The sequence below is a fragment of the Rosa rugosa genome, chromosome 1, assembly GCF_958449725.1.
Source record: "Rosa rugosa chromosome 1, drRosRugo1.1, whole genome shotgun sequence".
Taxonomy (NCBI): domain Eukaryota; kingdom Viridiplantae; phylum Streptophyta; class Magnoliopsida; order Rosales; family Rosaceae; genus Rosa; species Rosa rugosa.
Genome location: NC_084820.1, coordinates 57853696 through 57876263, shown reverse-complemented (window position 1 = coordinate 57876263; position 22568 = coordinate 57853696). Strand labels below are relative to the sequence as shown.

At 37.4% G+C, this 22568-nt stretch overlaps 1 protein-coding gene and 3 long non-coding RNA genes across 6 annotated transcripts; all 4 read right to left on the bottom strand.

Moving 5' to 3' along the window:
- Window positions 1–14134: 14134 nt before the first annotated feature.
- Window positions 14135–15557, bottom strand: LOC133742815 (uncharacterized). The gene is made up of 3 exons (XR_009862747.1): window positions 15508–15557; window positions 14356–14484; window positions 14135–14248 (listed from the first exon to the last, which is right to left on the bottom strand). It is a non-coding gene; the product is annotated as an uncharacterized LOC133742815 (long non-coding RNA).
- A 71-nt stretch (window positions 15558–15628) lies between these two features.
- Window positions 15629–16488, bottom strand: LOC133742810 (uncharacterized). Its single transcript, XR_009862746.1, has 4 exons — window positions 16376–16488; window positions 16045–16189; window positions 15750–15857; window positions 15629–15667 (listed from the first exon to the last, which is right to left on the bottom strand). It is a non-coding gene; the product is annotated as an uncharacterized LOC133742810 (long non-coding RNA).
- Window positions 16489–17075: 587 nt separating this feature from the next.
- Window positions 17076–18607, bottom strand: LOC133731421 (probable AMP deaminase). Its single transcript, XM_062158800.1, has 5 exons — window positions 18598–18607; window positions 18432–18506; window positions 17930–17991; window positions 17462–17575; window positions 17076–17333 (listed from the first exon to the last, which is right to left on the bottom strand). The coding sequence occupies exons 1-5, from the start codon at window positions 18605–18607 to the stop codon at window positions 17220–17222; spliced, it is 375 nt and encodes a 124-aa protein (XP_062014784.1). The 3' UTR covers window positions 17076–17219.
- An 11-nt stretch (window positions 18608–18618) lies between these two features.
- Window positions 18619–20832, bottom strand: LOC133742802 (uncharacterized). Of its 3 annotated transcripts, XR_009862738.1 has the most exons (6): window positions 20494–20832; window positions 20266–20412; window positions 19555–19648; window positions 19421–19464; window positions 18890–19019; window positions 18619–18791 (listed from the first exon to the last, which is right to left on the bottom strand). It is a non-coding gene; the product is annotated as an uncharacterized LOC133742802 (long non-coding RNA). The 3 variants fall into 3 exon arrangements; XR_009862735.1 differs by lacking the exon at window positions 18619–18791 and having other exon boundaries at window positions 18806–19019; window positions 20494–20824; XR_009862743.1 differs by lacking the exon at window positions 18619–18791 and having other exon boundaries at window positions 18806–19019; window positions 20266–20401; window positions 20494–20573.
- Between the last annotated feature and the right edge of the window lie 1736 nt (window positions 20833–22568).

Genomic DNA, 22568 nt, shown 5'->3' with positions numbered 1-22568 from the left:
CACTTTGGTCTGCATCAAGAAATTCCTGATCCAAAGTCCTTCACACACAGTTTCATATACTGCAATAAATTCAGCTTGCATGGTGGAGGTTGAAACTAGAGTTTGCTTCATGGTTTTCCAAGCAACTGCACCTCCTGCTAGCATGTACACATATCCACAAGTTGACTTCTTGGAGTCTGGATAGTTCCCTGCGAAATCAGAATCTGAAAATCCAACGAGTTTCAAATCCTCCACTTGCCTATAAACTAGCATGTGACTTTTAGTTTTCTGCAGGTACCTCAACACTTTCTTCCCAGCTACCCAATGTTCATGGCCTGGATTAGATTGAAATCTCGATAAAATCCCTACTGCAAAAGACAAGTCTGGCCTAGTGCAGACTTGTGCATACATGAGACTTCCTACAAGTCTAGCATAAGGCTTTGACTCCATATTTTCTTTCTCAACATCACTTTTGGAACTTTGCTTCTTGGTTAGTTTATCACCCTTGGACATGGGGACTTCTCCAGCTGCACACTTCTCCATACCAAATCTCTTCAAAACTTTGGTGATATAATTCTGTTGAGACAAACCAAGTAGTCTCTGTGCTCTATCTCTTTTAATCTCAATGCCTAGTACATAGGATGCTTCTCCTAAGTCTTTCATGTCAAAATTCTTTGACAGAAAGCTCTTGGTGTCTTTAAGCAGTTTAATGTTACTGCTAGCCAAAAGTATATCATCAACATAAAGTACTAGGAAAATAAAATTGTTCCCAACTGTCTTCAAGTAAACACACTCATCAACAAGATTCTCTGTAAATCCAAAAGTAGAAATCACAGAATCAAATTTCTTGTACCACTGTCTAGAAGCTTGTTTAAGGCCATAAATTGATTTTCTTAACCTGCATACTAAGTTTTCACTTCCAGCTTGCACAAAACCTTCTGGCTGCTTCATATAAATCACTTCATCTAGTTCACCATTCAAAAAGGCTGTCTTAACATCCATTTGGTGTAGCTCCATATCAAAGTGAGCCACTAAAGCCATGATTATCCTAAACGAGTCTTTTGTAGAAACTGGAGAAAAAGTCTCAGTAAAATCAATGCCCTCCTTCTGTGTAAAACCCTTGGCAACTAATCTTGCTTTATGTCTCTCTACATTGCCATTTGCATCTCTTTTGGTTTTGAAAACCCATTTACAACCTATAGGTTTCTGATTAGGGTCAGGTTCAACTAATTCCCAAACTGCATTTTGGCTCATGGAATCAATTTCTGCTTCCATTGCTAGCTGCCATTGGTGAGATTCATTACTTTCAATAGCCTGGTTAAATGTAGTTGGATCATTGTCCTCTGCACAGTCCATTTCAATTTCTGCTTCTTGCAGATAAACAATGTAGTCACTATCTTCCCCCCCATAAGTTGGTTTTCTTGCTCTCTGTGATCTTCTAGGCTGAGGGTTGACAGGGACTTGATCAGTTACAGGGTCAGTTACTTGACCAGTGACAGTTACTTGGTTAGTTACTTGACCAGTGACATGGTCAGTTACTTGTCCAGCGACAGTTACTTGGTCAGTGACTTGACCAGTGACAGGTACTTGACTAGTTACATGGTCAGTTACATGACCAGGTACAGTTACTTGGTCAGTTACATGGTCAGTGACATGACCAGTTACATGACCGGTTACTTGATCAGGGACAGTTACGTGGTCAGTTACTCGACCAGTGACTCGATCAGTTACATCTTGTTCTAAAGGCAATACAATACTTATATTCTCATCCGACACAATTTCCTCAAAATCTGAGGTTAAATCCTCAAGGTTTGTATTGTGAACTTTTTCACTTAGAAACTTTACTTGATGTGTTTCAAAAATTCTAGGTGAATGATGAGCAGAATATAATTTATAGCCTTTAGATTTATCTGGATAACCTATAAAATAGCAACTAACTGTCTTAGGATCAAGTTTATTCAAGCTTGGATTATAAATCCTAGCTTCTGCATGACATCCCCAAACATGGCAGTGATGAAGACTAGGTTTTCTGCCACACCAAAGCTCAAAAGCAGTATTTTCTATGGCTTTGCTAGGTGTTCTGTTGCAAATATAATTTGCAGTTTTTAAAGCCTCACCCCACAGAAATTTAGGCAAACCTGTTGTACACATCATGCATCTAACCATGTTCAAAAGACTCCTATTCTTTCTCTCTGCAACACCATTCTGTTGTGGGTTATAGGGTGTTGTATATTGAGCTTTAATTCCATTGTCTTGTAAAAACAAGGCAAATGGACCATTTTGTTGGCCGGATTCAGTGTACTTGCCATAGAACTCACCTCCTCTATCTGATCTTACTGTTTTGATTTTCTTTTCTAGTTGATTTTCTACTTCAGACTTAAAGATTTGAAAGGCTTTCAATGCTTGTGCCTTTTCTGAAAGTAGATAAATATAACTGTATCTAGAAAAGTCATCAATGAATGTGATAAAATACACATTCCCACAGATAGTTTGATGCCTAAATGGTCCACATATATCAGTGTGTATGAGTTCTAATAAATTTTGGCTTCTATATGCAGTCTTCTTTCTAGTATTAGTTATTTTTCCCTTAAAGCATTCAACACAGTCTGTTAGATCAGAAAAATCAAGTTCATTTAGGATTTTGTTTTTCACCAAAATTTTCAGTCTCTCTTTTGAAACATGGCCGAGTCTTCTATGCCATAAAAATGCAGACTTTTCATTTAGTTTGGTTCTTTTAACACCTGTTAAAGTGCTAGTACTGTTAGTGTTATTTTCAACAAGTAAAATTTCTTGTTGAGCCATTGAACAATTTAACTGTAAATAATCATTCATAATAACACCAGAACCAATTTGAACAGAATTTTTAGAAATAAGAATTCCATTACTATCCATAACAAGTCTACAACCAGATTTTACTAAAAGAGAAACTGAAACCAAATTCCTTCTCATGGAAGGTACATAAAAAACATTGTCCAGAACTAATAATTTTCCTAATCCTAAATCGAGCTTTAAGGTTCCAATAGCCTTGACTGCTACTCTCATGCCATTTCCTACACACAGGTTCACTTCATCACATTTTGGGATTCTCCTCCTTATGAATCCCTGCAAAGAATTAGTAATATGAATAGGTGAGCCTGAATCTATCCACCAAGACTGTGGTTCAACATTTATAAGATTAATTTCTAAGGAAAAAACTGTATTAGAAAAAATCTTACCCTTTTTGACTAACCAATTCTTATAGCCAGTGCAGTCCTTTTTCATGTGTCCTACTCTTTTGCAAAAGTAGCACTTGAACCTGAATGGCCTGTTTTCCTTGGCCACTGCAGCTGTTGAACTCTTAGTTATGGCTTTGGTAGGCTTGAGCTTGTTCTGGGGCTTTTTCCTTTTAGGCTTCTCAATGAGGTTAATGGTTGTAGCAGGTTCCTTTTCTTCCTTGATCCTAGATTCCTCATCCACACAGATGGATATAAGTTCATCTAGAGTCCAGTTTCCCTTTTGAGAGTTGTAACTGGTCCTAAGATGACTAAAACTGTTAGGCAAGGAATGTAGTGCATAATGCACTACTTGCTCATCCCTAACCCCCATTAAGAGTTCCCTGAGTCTGCCATTTATATTGATCATCTTCATAATATGCTCTCTAACTCCCCCTGAACCCATGTACTTCAAATCATGAAACTCCTTAGTCAGCCTAGCTGCTTCTGCTTTTTCACTTTCTTTAAACTTAGCACCTATGAGTTCCAGAAAATCTGATGCTAGCTCAGGCTCTTCTATACTTCCCCTGACAGTCTTAGACATAGATGTTCTGATGAGGTTCTTAGCCATTCTATTGGATCTATGCCACTTCTTGTAAAGGTCAGTATCTTTCTTGGTGCTCTTTTCATTTAACTCTTCAGGCTTATTCTCAGTAAAGCAGTAGTCTATGTTCTCATGCATTCCCATATAATTTTCCACAGAGTCTAGCCAAGCTCTATAGTTGGTTCCAGTTAACATCAAGACACTGTTCAAGTTCATGTAAGAGTTACCTAAGGAGCAAAACAAAAATTCGAGTGAGTTCTCAGTTTGTAAAGAAAATATGTTTAAGTTTTCTGTGTTTTATTTAGCTTTAAGTAACCAAAACAAGAACATACAGAAAACCTAAACAACCATACTTGCATTCATGTCAGTCCATAACAAAAACAATATTAAGCATCACTTTTGAGCAGAAACTTAATATCCTGGAGTTCTTTATCAATATGCCATGTTCAATGAAAACAAGTTATCCAAAGAAATTTATCCACATCTTTAGACAGAAGAAAAATTTCTAAGTATCCGTATTTATTTTCATCAAGCATGCATACTGCTGTTTTGTATTCTAAAACCATACTTAACCACTTCTTTGGAAGATAAAACTGAAGCATAGTTTTAAAACACAAAACACAATTTCAGTTTTGTTACTCGATCAGGTACAGTTACTTGGTCAGTTGCTTGGTCAGTTACTTGACCAGTTACACGTACCTGATCAATGTTTTCTGCCAACATCAATGAAGGATGCTTTGTGCATCATAATCACTTATGCCAACAGAAAACCACAAAACATATGAGCTCTTTTACTTTACATTCTATCCAGATTCATCCTTGTAAGAAAATTAAGCTCTTGTATCTGTCAACTTTAACGTGTAAACAAAATCTGGGAGATTTCTGTTCTTCATACAATTTTACACAATCACAGATACAATACCATATCATCAATCAATTCAACATGCATATTCAAGCATAACCAAAATTGATTCGATTCCAAGAAACCACAGAACAATCAAGAAATTGTAAATTTCATCCGGTCACCATCTACTCTAGCCTAACGCACGCCGGGAATGCAACTAGGGTTCTTGGGCACAATCAAAACTTAATTATCATGCTATGAATCGAAAACAATTTTCACAGAAAAACCTGTTTTTGCTTTTTCCCCAATTTGCTGCTAAAAAATCATAGCGGAAGCGTGAATTTTATAATTAACCAGATGCAGCAGTCGACTGAAGTAACTTACCTTGATCAGGTACCTGACCAGTTACTTGGTCAGTTACCTGGTCAGTTACTTACTTGGTCAGGTACCTGACCAGTTACATGACCAGTGACTTGGTCAGTAACCTGATCAATTACTTGACCCGTAAAGCAAAAAACCCTTAAAAAAAAAATTATGTTTGTTTTGCAAAACCCTAAAACGATTTTTCATATTTGTGAGCCTATGCTCTGATACCAATTGTAAAACCATAGTTACATGCTCACAACATATGCACAACAATCATAATAGGATTAAGGCTTACCTTCAGCAATAACAGTCATGGATTCCATCTTATGCAACTGCTTAACTCGATCACTGAATATAGTCTTCTGTTACTTACCAACTTGCTTCTCAATGGACAGAACTTATGCAATAGTCGTGGTAGTAATCAGGGACCAATTCATCTGTATATATATGAGACTTAAACCTCAAGAAGCTTCCCATTAAAGCATTCCTTGTCGGTTTAGGTTTCACTATTAGATTCCTAATGTATCACAACTTATAGCCTTTCTTGTCGACTAAGCAATGGATTACTATCCTTAATGAATTGATACACTACTTCATTAAGTCACTAGTATTGATTCACTGTTTGTATCCATGTTAAACTAGGATTGATATTAAGCTAATCATCAATTACTTTATGATGATATGTGTTATGTCCATATTTGATCTTACACAATTTACTATTAATTTCAATTTCATGAATTGAAAAATCAAATCACAGATTTATATGAAAAGCTAAAAATCGCATTTGCTAAAGAGAAGATGGTACCTGAGGGCTGAGGCAATTGGGTGTTGCTATTGGTGTGCTTCCGTTTGACTACTACTCTATAGCATACCCAACACTTGGGTGTCAAAATCAAATCCCAGAAATGAAATACTCAAGAAGGGAGATCTATACAAGTTTAATCAGTCTCAGATTCTATTACGGAACTAATCGAAATCGTTCAATCGAATGATACTCACCTTTGTCATGGTTGGCTCGATTGCTCGATTCCTGCGAATTTAGTTTCTCTTTCTATTTCTGTGAATTTGGTTCTCCCATTCTCTCTGTGATTATAAGGATCGGGGTTGGAAGTATGGATGTAAAACTAACGCTCAAGAAAAATCACCCATCTAAGCACATAATCTACCCAAAAGAGAATTGATAAAACTGAAGGGGAGAATCGCAGGGTTAGCAAATCACCCAAATTCGAGTTTAGAACTATGACAGCAGAGGATGAATATACTTTCAGTTTTTTGTGTTTTGATAGTGTTTGCATCAGTTAACGATAGCTGTTAACATCCCGTTTAAGATTCTTGTTTTTTTTTTTTTCACGTTGGTTTTACTGCAGTAGGATGTAGGGTAATTTGCTATGATATGAGGTGTTAAATAAATCCACGTGGCGTTATTCTATTGGGTTGGTAGACCATGTGTCAGGCTGACATGGTTCTACTGGAGGACAGAAAAATTTCTCCAAATATTGCCGGAACCACATATATTAGGGCGATTTGGATCCTCGCATTCATTGATATCTAAAATTGAATTGATAACGATGAATTACAAAATTGAAAGCTGGACTGAATATCAACTAAAAAAATTATAGCTATATCGACAATGTTTAAAAATGAACTTATTTAGTGCATCCACAAATAAGGGTTGTAGAAGCTTACCTTGACATCCACCACGCAAATAGGGGTTTCCTTGATGAGAGATTCTCCCGTACGGCACCCGCACCACGTGGCAGTGGGGCGGGCCAATCAGTGCCCAACACGGGGGGTGTTTTGGGTATTGTATTTAAGGAAGCAGGGGCAATTTCAGAAAAGATTGAAAAATTCCTTGGCTCTGATTGGGTGGCCGTAAGGCCACGTGGTGGGGAAACCCCCACCTAAGAATTTCTCTTCCTTGATAGCCCTCTAAGCAGGAACATTGACCTACTGAAGATGTGCAATTCCTGTTCACGTCATCCTCGGTAGAATTATCTATTCCTCTCCCAATCTTCCAATCTAGCACTATGGGGACGTCGTCCATCTCAGCAATGGCAGAAATATTTGTTGAATTTGACGTAAACCACTCTGGGTCTACCAGGAATGCATACTTACAACTACCAGTTCTTTTACTGGTATCACTTAGTATCGACCGTCCAAAACTAATATTGAAGGTTGAACCAATGGTTGAAAGAAGGGATGTCTGACAACAGTTGATACCACCGCAGCTATTATTTACAAATATGCAGCTGCACGGATTGCAAATGGACAAACAGACAGCCGATATTGTCTCTGCTGACTTGGACATCAGCAATGCAAGCCTCCCGCAACTCACTGCAGTGAACTTGTTCCTATCGGAGAACCAAAAAGGGGTTGGCCCCAGGTTGGGTACTGTCTGGCGGTGGTTTGGCTTGTTAGGGCAATCGGAGAAGGTGATAGGATTTTTTATTTTTAGTGTGCCCCCAAGAGATATCTCCAGAACCTCCGGTCGACTGTCGTTAAGGTTCAAAAAAGGTTTGGGAAGGTTGGTCGAGTTGTCACACAATATTTGGAACGACGGTCGGTGACTACAATTCGGTCCAATTCCAAAAGGATATGGGATTTCTACGTCTCCACAATGGGATAGACAATTAGGCTTTGCTAACGAGGGTGATGATGATACGCCAAGTATTGCACTACAGCTCAAAGACCACAAGGTCATGAGACTAATATCAAGTAGGAGCAACTGGAGCTCCATTTTGCTTCTCCTCAATTGCTCCTTGATATCTTCTTCCTCTTATTCCCTACCTATTTATACAAGGAAGCTTGGAGTTGATGAGTAATTTGGCGACTAATTCTCAAGTCTTAACTTGTTTATAATTAAACAAGTATGAAAATAAAGGTGCTGTACAAATGGTTCTTATTGTACACTTTGAATGCAAATAGAAATAAGGCTCACACTTCACTGAATGAAGAGATTAATGCATACAGTTGGCTTCATTATTATTGATTATTCTATCATTTTATGAAAGTTTTCTTTTGAAAAATACTTATGTGCATGCCATCCTCTTTTCTAATATTTTGACTGATCTGATTACACTATAATTGACCAACACACGTTTCACGAGGTCGTCTCTATTATTTGCTCGGCAGGTCATGTACGATGTGAAAATTATAACATGGTTCCGGACCATAGTACACGTGGTGTTTCGGGTGATATTATTTGTTCATGTGATTCGTAGTGATTTCTGATTGGTCACTTAAATTAATTTTTCTTTTCTTTTTTTCACCCCTTGCATGGTCCCTACCACATTCGAGTGATAGGATTGGTTGAGACCATGCCACCACATGACAGTATCATATGGTACTCTGGGACCACAGAATAATTCCTCGTACATTATAAGTTTTATTATAATCGATCTTCTTCCTGGTGGAAGAAAAAGCTAGATAGAGTTACATATTACTTTTATGTTTAATCAATTTGAGGAATATCCGAGATGGAGGAATACATATACAAGTGAAACAAAGAAATTTAGGGTGATACCTGAACAAGTCTAGCTAGGTCAATAGCTGTACGTAAGAGTTCAGGAAAAGTGAAAAACGCTACAATTTCAAGGTATATTAATAAGTCCTGTAAAAATGTATCAAGGATCACCAACCACAAAAACATAAACATAGAAATACATATAGATCTAATCAATGATACAAAAGTAAGATAAATACCTTGTACTGTTAGGCCATCTCTTGAACAAAGGCTTATACAAGCTCTTTTATTCTCTCCAATAATCCTCTTATGTATGTCTTTTTTTATATTTTTATTTGGACCAATAATATTCATTAAACAAGGCAACAGCCCAGAAACAGACCCATCAATTGATGAAGCCCGAAAATACAGCAAAGGATAGCCAGACCCTCCATCTCAAACAAGACTGTAAGAGAAACTGGAGACCATTAGCTCAAAAGAACTCGAAACTCCAGGAGTTCCGATTACATAGAGGCAGCATGAGGACATGGCAGTCCATCATTCCTTAGAACCAGCGAGAGAGACGATGGTGGCGTATCCGCCCATCTACAGAGACCCAACGTCCGATTACCAAGCATGACAGCTTCATGAGCCGCATGATTTGCTTCCCGGAGAATCCATTCCCAATGTACATGATCAAAGAAACTCTTTCTCCATTTGATTTGATCAATGATCAGGTGAGTCTTCTAATCTATATGGGGCGGAGCAACACTTCAGTGAGAACTATTTAGCTATTATATCATAAGTACTCTTGAGGTATCTTTAGAGTATTCACTTGCTCAAAAACAGGAAAGCAATTTTAAGAACTTATTTGCATAGGATCCACAGAATTCTTTATATTGATTATATTCTTCTAGTGTTTCCATAGATTTGGCTATGGGACATCCTAACTCAACAGATCCCTGAGGACTAGTTTTTTTTTTTTTTTCTTTCTTCAAATAATAATTCTATTCTTACTTCTTAGATCTTTGAAAATATGTCTGGTCGGGCCAAAGCCAGCCCTGAATGTGACTGTTACAATACTTGGTAGAGGTGATGTTCGATCTCCTTATGAAGAAGAGTGATGCTCTTGGTCTCTCACTGTGAAATTTCGTCAGCTTCAATCTAGAAAGATTGTGTCAAGAGAATGTTGCTGGTGTGAGACCAAGAACGACCTCACTGGATTGGCCAGACAAGGACATACAACAGGTCCAACTCTGCAAGAGGCTGCTTATGAGAAAGCAACTGAGGTTCTTGTGGAGCTTGCTTCACTTCAAACATCATTTTTAACCCTTGATGAAGCAATCAAGAGCACAATAATGCTCTGGAGAATGTGGAGAAGCCTAGGTTGGAGAATACGATAATTTTTTTTTTGTTTTGAAACACTACAAAAAAAAATTCATTTGGCCACGGCTTTGTGCCGTCGCGGAAAGTATGTTTGCCGTCGCAAAAGACCAATGGCGACGGCTAGGCGACGGCAATTACGCCGTTGTCGTTGGTGGCGTCGCCATTGCTCATGGCTACGGCAAAATGCCGTCGCAACCGTATTTAGCGACGGCAACGAGCGTAGCAATGATTTGGTCGCTTATTTGGCGACGGCATGTAGCGACTGAAAACGCCGTCGCAAGTAACCTATTTGCTTGCAATAAACTAATTTTTTTTTTTAATGAAATTTTCCCTCCACCCCAAGTGAAATTAATTGCGACGGCGTCATTGCCGTCGCCACCTCAAATATTGTCCATATGAAGCTTTAGCGACAACCAATTGACCACCCAATTTTTTCTGCCATTTTACACACAATCAAAAGATATAGTAAAACAATATAAAGCACCAAAATAATCCTTTCATTCATAGCTATCTCACAACTGATAAGTGCCAAGTTATATTTCATTACCAAGTACAAATTGAAATTAACCAAACAAACCAGAGTCTTTCATAATTATACGAATCTACTAAGAATCTACCATACTAGATAACTCACTACTAGAATTTTGTTCATAGACATCGGCCCAGAACCGATGTTAAACTAATTTTCGACCGATGTCTTAGTGGGTGTAGAGAAAGATATAGACATCAGTATAAGCGCGTTTTTAACCGATGTCCCAGACAACAACCAACATCGATTCTAAAAAACAAATCGATGTATAATCGTTATAATCATCATATTTTTGTATGTTAGGTATGTCTAATTCTTCATATTTTCACATTTTATGCTTAATAAAGTATATCTCAAACAATACCTAAGTGAACATTTAAATCGATTACAATTTCAGAAATGATGTCTAATACACTCGTAGACATCAGTCTCTAAAAAAATTTGTTTGTTCGTGTCCATTTTTTCGTGCATCTTGCCGTCTTATTCTCCTGAGAACGATGTATGTACCTTTAGGCAACATCAGTTAATCTATTAAGAATGATGTTTTATGTTACTAGGAACATCGATTTTCGTTGGTTGAAACGATGTCTAGTAGTTTTGTAGACATCATTTCTATTTTTCAAAACCGATGTCCTGTATTTCATGATAAATCGGTTTACTTTATAACAGCTGATTTGTACGTTGACAGTAGATAACGGTCTGGTGTTTAGATATCGATGTGCATTGATTTTGTGTACATCGATTTTGGGGTGACATTTCGATATGTTGATAATCATGAGACATCAGTCCAGTTTTAGGTACTGATTTCTAATCTCTGAATTGACATCATTTTCTGTCATTATTGTTTTGTTCCCCATTTATATACATCAATTCATATATATAAGAATGATGTGCAAATAATCATCTAACTGCTGGTGGTGGGAAAATATTTAGAAATACATTTCTCATCATTCAAAAATTGGGGCTTCCCATTAATTTTCTCATCTTCATTCATGATTCTAAATAATTCACAAAATAAAACCCCAAAAACTACAAAGGCTAGCCTATAAACATATTAGCAACCAACTACAAAAGTTCAACACCAAACTTTGCTTCAAAGCAAAAACTAGTCTTACTCAAAATCATGTTGGTAGCCAAACTCTGTATATAATCAGCCACTTCAATATGTACAAAGTCTGGTCTTTGACAATTATATGTAGATGCCGGATCAACAAAGCAATGGTGTCAAATTCATCTCTTTGAGTAAGAAGTTCATGCAAGTACCTGTGTCAAAAGCAAAGACATGAAATTGCAAGCAAACTCGTTTCCAAATGCAGCAAAACCCCATAATCCCATATCACCTTTCCACACAGTTACATTGCAAGTCATGTGTAAGCAAAGGGAAAAAGAAATAAAAGGGAAGACAGCTGCAGCCATTACCTAGCTTCCATAGTTATGTATCAAATCAATCTTAGAGAAGACATTTATGTGTGGGAGCTCCATATGTATCATGGTTGATAAAAAAGAAGAAATGCAGTAACATACTTTGCAACGTCACTGCATATATGGGCGTCAACTAAATGTGTTGCAGCCAACTGCAGAAAATCAGGAAGCCAACCAAATGAAGAGCAGAAGGCACATCAATCATTCATGGTCATGGTGAATGGTCAAAGCAACAATATCACAAAAGAAGAATATAATCATAACCTGAGGTTTAACTTCTTTATGAGTTTCATGATAATATTCCTGGTGTTGGAAAATCAAAGAGAAGATAGTGATCTGCAGTAACATTGATAGGCAGCAGAATGCTATTGTTAATTTTACCACTACTTAGGGGACAAACTACTAGAAGAATGCTAACATGCCATGTCATTTGAGCAACTTTACAATCAGCCAAATATATATGCTTGCGTAATTTCTGATTGTGGATTTCAAAATGCATCACTTATTATTTGAATTTAAGTATCATTGGTTGAACATTTCAGTATAATTCTGAGCAACCATAAGACTAGCTCCAATTTGAACTGATTCTTGATATAACAATGAAACATCACATACTAGCGAATTATACAAACGCTCAGAGAAGCTATCACAGAGAAAAGAAAAAAAGAGAAAAAGAAAAAAAAAAAAAAAAAAACACTATCACAACAACTCCAAGAAGCAGTTATGATGTATCATAGGAAAACAGTATAATAAAACTGCCCATATAAAGAACTTGATGGGAAAAGATAAGAATAAGGATAACAGAAGCCAGATGCACAAACCCTGTATTCAGAAACATTATTTTCATAATCTGTAAAGCACAAGATAAAATGAAAGTTAAGAGTATCAAGCTTAAGGATTCAAGGAGCACTCTTCTCCATAAAAAGAAAAAGAAAAAGAAAACAGGATTCAAGGAGCACAAGAAAAATGGTATACTTATATGCACATGTTTTCAGTGACATCAGTAACTAGCAAAATGAGAGACTTCCAGGGCCTTAACTGAGCTCCTGATATAGTCAGAAACAAGTAGAAATTTAACATAATCTACATAAATGTGCTTTTATTTATTTATTTATTTGTATAATAAACACACTTGAACTGACCAGATTGTGAATACCTACCCTAGCACCAATTACTGAACAGTTCTTTATTCAGGTCAGCCAGGGTTAGGTTGGGGTAAATTATGCTAAAGAAAACGTTTTGTATTATTCTCACATAGCCACTTTTGCAGCAGGACATTATCATGCACTCTGGGTACATAACACCTTGAAGAGCACATATCAACCCATTGTTTCCCATCTCGTTCCAGCTTTTCACTTTTATCGACTGGATCATCTTCAAAAGTCAAACCAGCTATACATATGTTCTTCTGCTAGTTGATTATCAGAAGAAGTCTCACCAAACACTGCCTAAAACTAACGGAAAAAGCAGCAATAAGCCAAATCTTTTCAATCTAAACTACTTCGACTCTTGGTAAACCAAAGAACATATACCCTATGTTCTGAACAGTAGTAAAATCAGTAGTAATTTATAATTCGGGAATCCACCAAATTTCCTCAACTATTCTAATTTATTGGTAAAATATGTTTTCTTGATAACAGCAAAAAGAGTGTGACCATACAAAGAAACAGACAAAATAAAAAAAAAGCCTCGCACAAGGAAATGGTTTTCATGAGCATTTATTTAAATATGGATTAAATACTCGTTACTCCTCATACTTTTGCATGAAAAACAGTTTAGTCCTTATTCTTTCTAATTCTCACACAACAGATCCTAAAATGACTATTATACCCCTCACTTTTTTTTTTCTGCCTCTCTCTCTCTGTATGTATGTGTGTGTGTGTGTATATATATATATATAGAGAGAGAGAATAAGGATTATATATATATAATAGTCATTTTAGGACCTGTTGTGTGAGAATTAGAAAGAATAAGGACTAAACTGTTTAATTTTAAAATTTTGGACTAAACTGTTTTTCATGCAAAAGTATGAGGAGTAACGAGTATTTAGTCCTTTAAATATCTATATTTCTGCCGCACTTATGTAAGCGTATGTATTGTGTAAAGAAACATATATGGCAATAAAAATGACTTACTTTTTCCCTTCCACATCAACACCATGTACCAGAAACTCGTCTGCATACTTGGCAAGGAAGTCTAATATTTCCTTGTCAAGATACACGTCACTGAACTTTTGCCATCTATCTGTGACAATAATTAAAACTGATATTTCAAAGGCAATAATTAAAACTGCTCAAGAATACGTAGTCTAATGAGACTGCTTAGCCTCGTAAAGAAAGTGAACAAATGAAGGACATAAGACGTATAATTCTGGATAACTTCATACCCTCTTTCTACAGCTAAGGTCTAAAACAAGCCTTTCTTTTCCAACAACACGAACAAGATCTTTAAGCCTTTCAAGGTTTTGCCCATTATTAAATACATACTGCAAGAAAACCATGACAAGTTTTAGAAAATGTTTTCCTGATATCAATTGTTCTAAGAAATATACATGGTTTTTCAATTTTAGAAGAGGAGAAAAACAGAACTCACAGAAGTGACAATGACGTGGCTAGCCCCTTCTTCTATGTATTGCAAAGAATTATCTGAATTGATCCCACCTCCTACCTGAAAACCACCTAGATTATACCAGTCCTCGTAGCAAGTTCAGCAGAGGAAAATCTGTAAGTTTAAACATATCATCAATCATAGAGAACAAAGTGAAATAGCACACTCACAAGGTTTATACTAATCTCAGCATGTGCAATGAATAATGAGAAATCTGATCCTTTTGCAAAAGTTGGCACCTCTTTGATATCAATTTCCCTAAACCTCGTAATCCTAACTGATGCAAGTTAGAATCTTTAATCTAATTCTCCCTTAGACTAAATCACTCAATTAGAGACTGAGCAATAGCTAGAGCTTCACCATGTGTGGGCTTATTCCGAAAAGAAAACATTGATTAGAATGTTCTGATCAGAAAGCATAGAAAACACTGGTTTGTAGTTACTTTCGAACAAAGACAACCTTTTCTAAGCCTTTCGAACTGAAGTTAAGTTTCAAGGCATGCTTTGCATGTCTAATCCGACTCACTAAAGATCGAGGACAGAAAAATAAGTGTAAAGGTTCTCAAATCAATTGTTTGCAACAATAAGCTGCAAGTTTGAGAAAATTTCAGAAAACTGGTAACAAGCAAGAAAATTTCACCAACAATTTGTCTTTCAGTGATTTCAAGCAAAACCTTCCAGATTTGAAGTAGACATGCAAAGCTACTATTTTACAAAGTTTCATGCTAATCGAAGTTCAAATGGAGGGTCAAACAAGAATCTGAAATTACAGAAAAGCTGGATTATGCAGAAATCCTGAAACAGTGCAGTAACTTCAAAATAGCACAAGTATCTCATTTTAACTCCGTTTTTCGTGAAACCAAGCTCAAAATGATCATTGAAGAGTCTACTTTAAGCTTTCAAAAACTGAGAATTAAACAAGGAGTATAGGTTTTTCAAAAATCATAGAATAGCCCACTGGTTCAGTTTGGGTGTTGTCTTTGAGGCATAACATCAAACACTTGGAGTGCGGTAAAAAAGTTCAATTCCAGTCCATCCTAATGGGGTTACCAAAGCTGGGTAATTATCAAAAGTGCATTCCACAAGAACCTTGAATAGATTTAAGAACAGGAATTTAACAGAGAGTAGAAGTTCTTACCAAGAGAAAGTAGATTTCTGGTATTGAAGCAAAATAGAGAGAAGCTCAGTGGTTTGAAAGGAATTGTGGCCCTTTGCTTCTGTGGGCTTCTCAAAGGAATTGTGAGGGCTTTCTCAAAGGAATTGTGGCCCTCTGCTTCTGAGGGCTTCTCGACACTAACCTGCAGGAATGTTGAATTAATTAATAATTACCCAGGAAATTAAGCTTTCAACTTTCAAGCTTTATTTTAAGTTTCTAACTACCTTACACATATGAAGCAGCAGTTCTCGACAATTGGTGATGACAATCGCTGAATCGGTGGGGCAATTGATGAATTGAAGAAGAAGAATATCTGAATACAATCACCAAGCCTGCAAATTAAGGCAGATTAACTTACCCAGGAAAGCATTCAACTCTCAAGCTTTCATCTTTCAGATTAACAGCCAATCTCATTGTAAACATAATCGGTAAATCAGCAATAGCACAATATATATATATATATATATATAAACAATTCAACATTCAACAACTAGAATTCTAGAAAAAGAAATAACTTACGATTTCAATTTTCATTGAGGTGATCGTTTGGTCGAGATTGACCGAAGCAAAGAAGCATCATAGCAAATCAATGGGATCGATTTTCCCAATCTAGTCATCTAGATTCTGCTGGCCGCCTGGCCATGAAAGTAGCTCCAATCTGGGCCTGACCAACATATCAGATTATCAGGATACATTCATACATACAATTTCATTACTCTGAGGAATTCAATTTCAATTTCAAATGGGCGATTCATGATTCAATCAGATTAAGAAGAAGAAGATAAGAAGAGAAGAAGAAGAGGAAGAGGAGTAGAAGAAGACGGAGAGGGAGACTGGGAGAGAGAGATACCTGGAGCTTGGAGACAGAGACTCGGAGACGGGAGACCGGAGAGGCGGAGACGGAGAGTCGGGGACGGAGAGAATCAGAATTGGCGGAGACGGAGACACGGAGTCAGAAATGGTGCAGTTGAGTGCAGCTGGGTTGCTGTGTTCGAGTTTAGGGCTCCAACCCTGACTTCGGTGGGGCTTGAGAGGAAAAAACCATTCCTCTTTAATTTCTTCAACTCTGCCAATCTCAGATCGAGGCCTGGCTCAGGATTCAGAGCTGTTACTTCAATTTTAGATCGAGGTCGGGATCTCGGCGCTTCAGATTCCGCCTGAGAATGAAGGAGGGAGGATTGTGATGGTGAGGAGGAGGAGGAGGAGGAGGAGCTAGTCTGGGTTGAGAATGGAGGTCGACACTGAGGTTAGGGTTTGTGTTTCAGTTTTGGCGTCGGGCGCCAATTTTTTTTCTAAGTGTGAAAGTTTTGAGTGTTAGTCCCCGCTTTTTCATTTCACTTAAAAGACTTAGCGCTTTTTGCAAAATTAGGTTCCCGCAAATTTTCAAACAAAACTTTTAACACCGGTCATTTTAAGAACCGATGTTAATGGTATACATTTAAATCGGTATTTTTCTAAAACGATGTTAACTTACTTTTTTACATCATGTGCAAATCTTACCGATTTAAATGATGTGATGTAAATGAACAGATTTCTAGTAGTGACTGAAACTCTGGAAGAAACATTCCCAAACTTAATATTGTTCAAAAGCAGACTTGACCACAATACTATTTATCATTAACTAGAGGGCTTGGTGAGTACTGGAGCGTGCTCAATTTCTTGATCACTAGTTGAATCTGGATGAACTCCTTCTCCTATGGACTCCCTTCTAATTTCATGGCCACTGGATGCATCTTGAACCTATCACATAATGATACAGTATGTACAATATATCCCATTTCCTGGTATATATTGTACAGCCGTGGCAGCTGAAAGAAGACAAAAATTGCATAATAAGAATTCAAGTTTTTACAGAATCCTAAACCCTAAATCTAACATTGTTACTAGAACCCCCAAATTCATATGACCTATTTCTGAAAGGTAATCTTGCATTTACCTGTATCAACCATACAACATTCTCACTGTACAATTCATTGTTCACTATCCAACTAGCCATTTGGTCCCACTCACTTTGCTTCTTGCCATATTTTGATATTCTGTGCTCAGCCATCTGCAGTATAAAAACAGAGCATCAGGCAAGGAGCCAATCTGGACATGCAGAGAAATAAGAAAGACAAACAAACAAGAAGGAATGGAGAGGGAGTGGTCATTTGTTCCATATCAATGAACATTCAGAGAGGCAAGGAAGGATCATTCAGAAACCTAAACTTGATCCAGATATCTAAATTATTATAAACACTAGTATTTACATCCAACAGATTGGGAAATTAAAGTATGTATGAATTAATTAATAGTTGGAGCGTTAATCCACACTAGCAGTCTATCATTCTTCATAATTGATGATTAAAAAAAAGGGAAATAAAACCACTAAAACCTATACAAAAGTAGCAGAGCATGAAAGCACCTGATATTTACTGGCAGAAAGATCAGAAAACACTTGCTTTGTCAGCTCAGCAAGGAAACGGCCTATTCAACAAAAGATAATCATGAAAATTAATGCCTCTAAGACTTGACAGAAATAACATCTCAAAAGCCATGGCTTGAGAATCCAATACTTAACTATGAAAAGAGCAAGTAAGCCAATAAACAATTATACCTTGGATAAGATTATCCTGCTTAAGGAAAATCTCCCTGAGCCTTTTTTGAAAACAGAAAGCATAGGCAGTAAAAACTGTGCCCAGAAGCTAAAGCAAAAAGCAATTGCAAAAATGCAACATAGTTACTTGAATGAACATAGTTATATAATGCATTTTGTAGAAAAACAGCACACAGTGAATGGAAGTCAAAGAGAAAGTCAATTAAATCCATCAAGCAATAAAGAGAAAAACATTGACCGACTTCACCATTGAAAAGAAAAACACCAAAAGTTAGTCGGAGGAAATAGGAAAAGAGAAATGAGATTATACCTATCCCATGTTGCCGATGATAGTCAAACATCAAGGTCTCAGCAACACGCTTGCCCTCACATTTGTTTTTATTGTCTGTTGGAAATCATAAGTGCAAATGTTAGATGTCTGGAGATTTACCATAAACTTCAGATAGTTTTATGTTGGAGGTCAAGAAAGAACTTACATGATTGCATAGGAAAAAGAAAAAAAGGAAAGTAACAATGACATGTTTTCATCATGGAGCTAAGAAACTTGTCTATCTGATCTCAAAGGACTGTCAAAGCATGTAAAACAGAATGAGGCTGAGATCTCGACAGTTGAAGATAGTACTATTGCTGAAAACAATGATGTGACGGATTGAATCGGCGCTTTCCTCGCCTGGATATTTTATCATAGTGTGATAAATATGGTAAAACTGAAGCATTCCGAGAATCCGAGTATAAACCACACAGAATGATATGGCATAATGCCCTTACCATGTTCCTGAATAGCTTTGGCAACCATTTGACAGTAGCTTCAAAGTAGTTTGCCCCCATTATTGGAAAATCCCATGCTGACAAAATGGCCAAAAACTTTGGTATTGGAAGGTCCCGGAGATGAGCTCCCCTGGAGGAGGAAAAAAGAAAGGAGTTGCATGTTCAGAATCTAGCTAATATATACTATATCTTTGTCTAAATATCATGTGTGCTTTTGAATGTATACTTCTCTGCATATTTATCTTGCAAATTTGCAAGCCATAAAAAAAATCTTGCAAATTTGCAAGTTCATCAAAGCCATAAGAATTAAAAGGGCATGGGAAACCAAATTAGTCAATACAGCAAGAAGGCACGGTAGAAGTAAAGAACAAAAAGGGTGGTAATATGAATTGCAGGAAATGGAGGCAAAGCGATATTCTGCGCAATACAGTCAGTTCTAAACAATATAAGGATATTCTGATAGAAAAATGATACATGTGGCTGAAATTAATAGTTAATTATATAAAAGGATAGTAAATTGGCATTACATACCAAAACAGGAAACTTGACAATGATAGCTCCAGCAATACATAGTTCTTCAAATGACATTGTGGGCATAAAAACTTGCCAATGTTAGAAAGAAACGTGACATAAACCCAACCTGAAAAGAAAGAGGAAGTTCTTACCAAATGTGGAGGTGTCAAAACTCAAAGTGCAAACAATAAGAGCTTGCTGACAACAGTGAACAGTAGCTTCCCAATCTTGGCTTTCACACTTCTTCTAGACAACAAAACAAAAATGAACATTGCTTTGATCATCAGTTGATGCCAGAAACAAAGAGAAAGGTCTTGTAAATTTAGCAGCTAATAAAAAGCTAAAAAGACAGTAGTATATTTGATGAGAATAAGGTCATTATTTATACTCAGGGTTAAATATCCTAAAACAAATCAGTTGAAAGGAAACACTGACAATTACTTAGTTTAGTTTGATTGGGTTGTAAAGAAGAACAACATTCTGATTTGTAGGTATTTAGAATGAAGGTTGGCCAACTTAATGATTTATTAATCAATTTAGCCAGTCCATTAAGACAAAGAGCACAGACAGATTCAATCATGTTCAATCCAGATTGTGGCTGTTTAGTAAAATGGAAGAACAGTGTACAAAAGGATAGAAAAATCACACACCTGGTTGAAATGAAAATTTAATTTGAATTCAAAATTTATCATTGAACACATGAAAATGTTTGAGGCGATAGTAAATTGGCATAAAGCTGATGAAATGAAAAATCTCAAAAAGTGTTCTATGCTTTCACATTACATCTAGTGGTTTGTGTTCTATGGTGGAGTAATGATATGAATAATAAATCAGCAGAATTGTATCAAGTATAAGAGGCTGACCTTTGAGTGCAAAGTTTAGATCGTTCTTCTTTGGCTCATAAACGTTAAACAATGTCCCTTGGTTTGTCAGTATTTATCCAAATTGAGTCCATTTTGTTTGCTTGGAACTGCACAGGGATGGTCAGAGTTGAAATGCCTGCAAATATTCTGTAGTTTATTGAAATACCACAACAATTGACTTTGTCCCCAAACATTGTATACTTTTCAAATTAAATAAATGTTCCCAACCTGCTTCTCTGAGCTTTTTAACCTCTGTAAGCATCCAGCAATTTCTGCAAATTCAACTATATCAGAGATTCACTGTAACAGAACGTCCCTTCAGGCATGAATGAAATTCTATTCAACCCAAAACCCTTCAACTATGAATGAAATTATATTCAATACCTCAAAGCCAATGCTCCTTTTGGCTACTGACGCTATCCATGTGTAGCCATTGCAATTCTTTTTTGTAGTGAACAATCAAGCAAAAACCATACCCTCATTTTCAATTTCCACAATCGACGATCAAACAAACCAAACCCAAAACCCAATTTCACCAAAAAACAAAACAATGGAAAACCCACAAATCTAAAACCCCCAATATCCATCGAAAGACCACAACTTTAGACAAAACCCATAATAATCGAGACCATATTCACATCCAAATACAACCAGACCTAAGAATTAAGGGAGACAATTACCGGACCCAAAAGAAAAACCTAAATCTCTTAAGCGGAACTACAAAGGGAGCTCACAACTCTTTCGATCTTCAAAATAGACTAAAACCCTAACGTATCCTATCAGAATTTGATATTAGATTCGGTGAAAGTTTACATAATATGAAAACCCAATCTAATTAACAGATTTTCAAAGGAACTCTTGACATACAGATGTACATAGTACTGACCTTTTCCTTTTGTTTCTCACCCAGAGGAAGGATCTTGAGAGGAACGATTGGTTTGTAGATAGCTTGGTAAACTTGACAGGACCGAAATCGCAGCAATTAGTCGGCGGTTACATTCTGCTACGAATTTGGCAGATCTAGAGAGGAAATCTGAAAGTAATCATCAGTGTCGGATCGAGATGGAGTCATGGGGTCAAAGAAGAAAGAGAGCAGCGCAGAGAAAGAAAAGAAGTTTTCTTTTAATCAAAGAGATAGAATCGTTCAGATAACCACCCTAAAGCGACGGCAAGTGTTTTGCAGTAGCAAACTGTTAAAAACTTGCGACGGCTAATGCTTGCCGAAGTAAATTCATAGTGGTTGGCGACCACTAGGGGCGACGGCAGTTAATACGGTCGCAAAATCTCTATACAATTGCGACGGTCAAGTTTTGCCGTCGCAAAAGAGTAGGCTTTAGCGACGGCAATTGCACGCCGACGCAAATTGGTGAAGCTAATTGAATTCTTTTTTGTAGTGAAATAAGGGCTGGTGCGACTGCTCTCAGGCCTTCATTGATGAAACCGATGAATAAAAAGTTGGGGGGGGGGGAATTTAATGTCTAAACCCCACATTACAATACACCTCAAGAAGATCTCCCGAATAATAACAGGAGGCTCCACAACTACAATGTATCCGAACATGCACCTAATAGCAAAGAGCATCATATGGACGACTCCATTTGCTTTGCAATAATGGTGGCATATCGGAAAGTTAAAGCAATGTCATAGAGCCAATAAAATAGCTTTCCCAATATGCTGCCGACTGGAAAGAAATCCGCTGACACGATGTTTCATCATCCCACTAGAAGGTTGCACCCAATTCAAGATCTGCCGCCTCGCTAGGGCAGATAAGGCATGCTGAGTAAGCAGCCTGGTACCGAGCCCACATGACCTTGCCAAGAGTTGGCAGGGATTTATTGTAAAGAAACTACACCTAAACCTGATACATAATATCAAAACTAAATAATACCTACTATAAGCCCACCAGTAGAGGCCCAAGGACTAAAGATAGGCCCACGATTCCGGATAGGCCCACCTCCATGGAGAAGCCCACGACACATGCCAGGCCCACGACCCGTGTTGCGCCGGACCGTCCACCTTTCCCGGTCAGAATGGCGGCACCGCAACCAACGAACCACGACGCTATAGATCGAATTGCAGCCGGAACCAGTGGCCAGAACATGACACTCGCCGCCGCCGACAGACACACACGTCCAAGCAGCGCCGTTGAAGCATTCACGCTTGACAACCGTTGCCAGATCGCCATTTGTAACAGGTTCAAAGTGCAGCCAGATCCGAATAGCAGCCTTGAATGAGGAACTCGTCCTCCCCCAGGCCTCCACGATCACGGCCAAAGGTGCATTTGTTTGCCCAAGTCGGAGGTT

Coding starts and splice junctions, on each gene's coding strand:
- LOC133731421 (XM_062158800.1), bottom strand. Junction 17,992..18,431: donor TCATCGGCAACATGGGATAG/GTATAATCTCAT, acceptor TTTGTTGAATAG/GCCGTTTCCTTGCTGAGCTG. Junction 17,334..17,461: donor ATGTTGTATGGTTGATACAG/GTAAATGCAAGA, acceptor GTCTTCTTTCAG/CTGCCACGGCTGTACAATAT.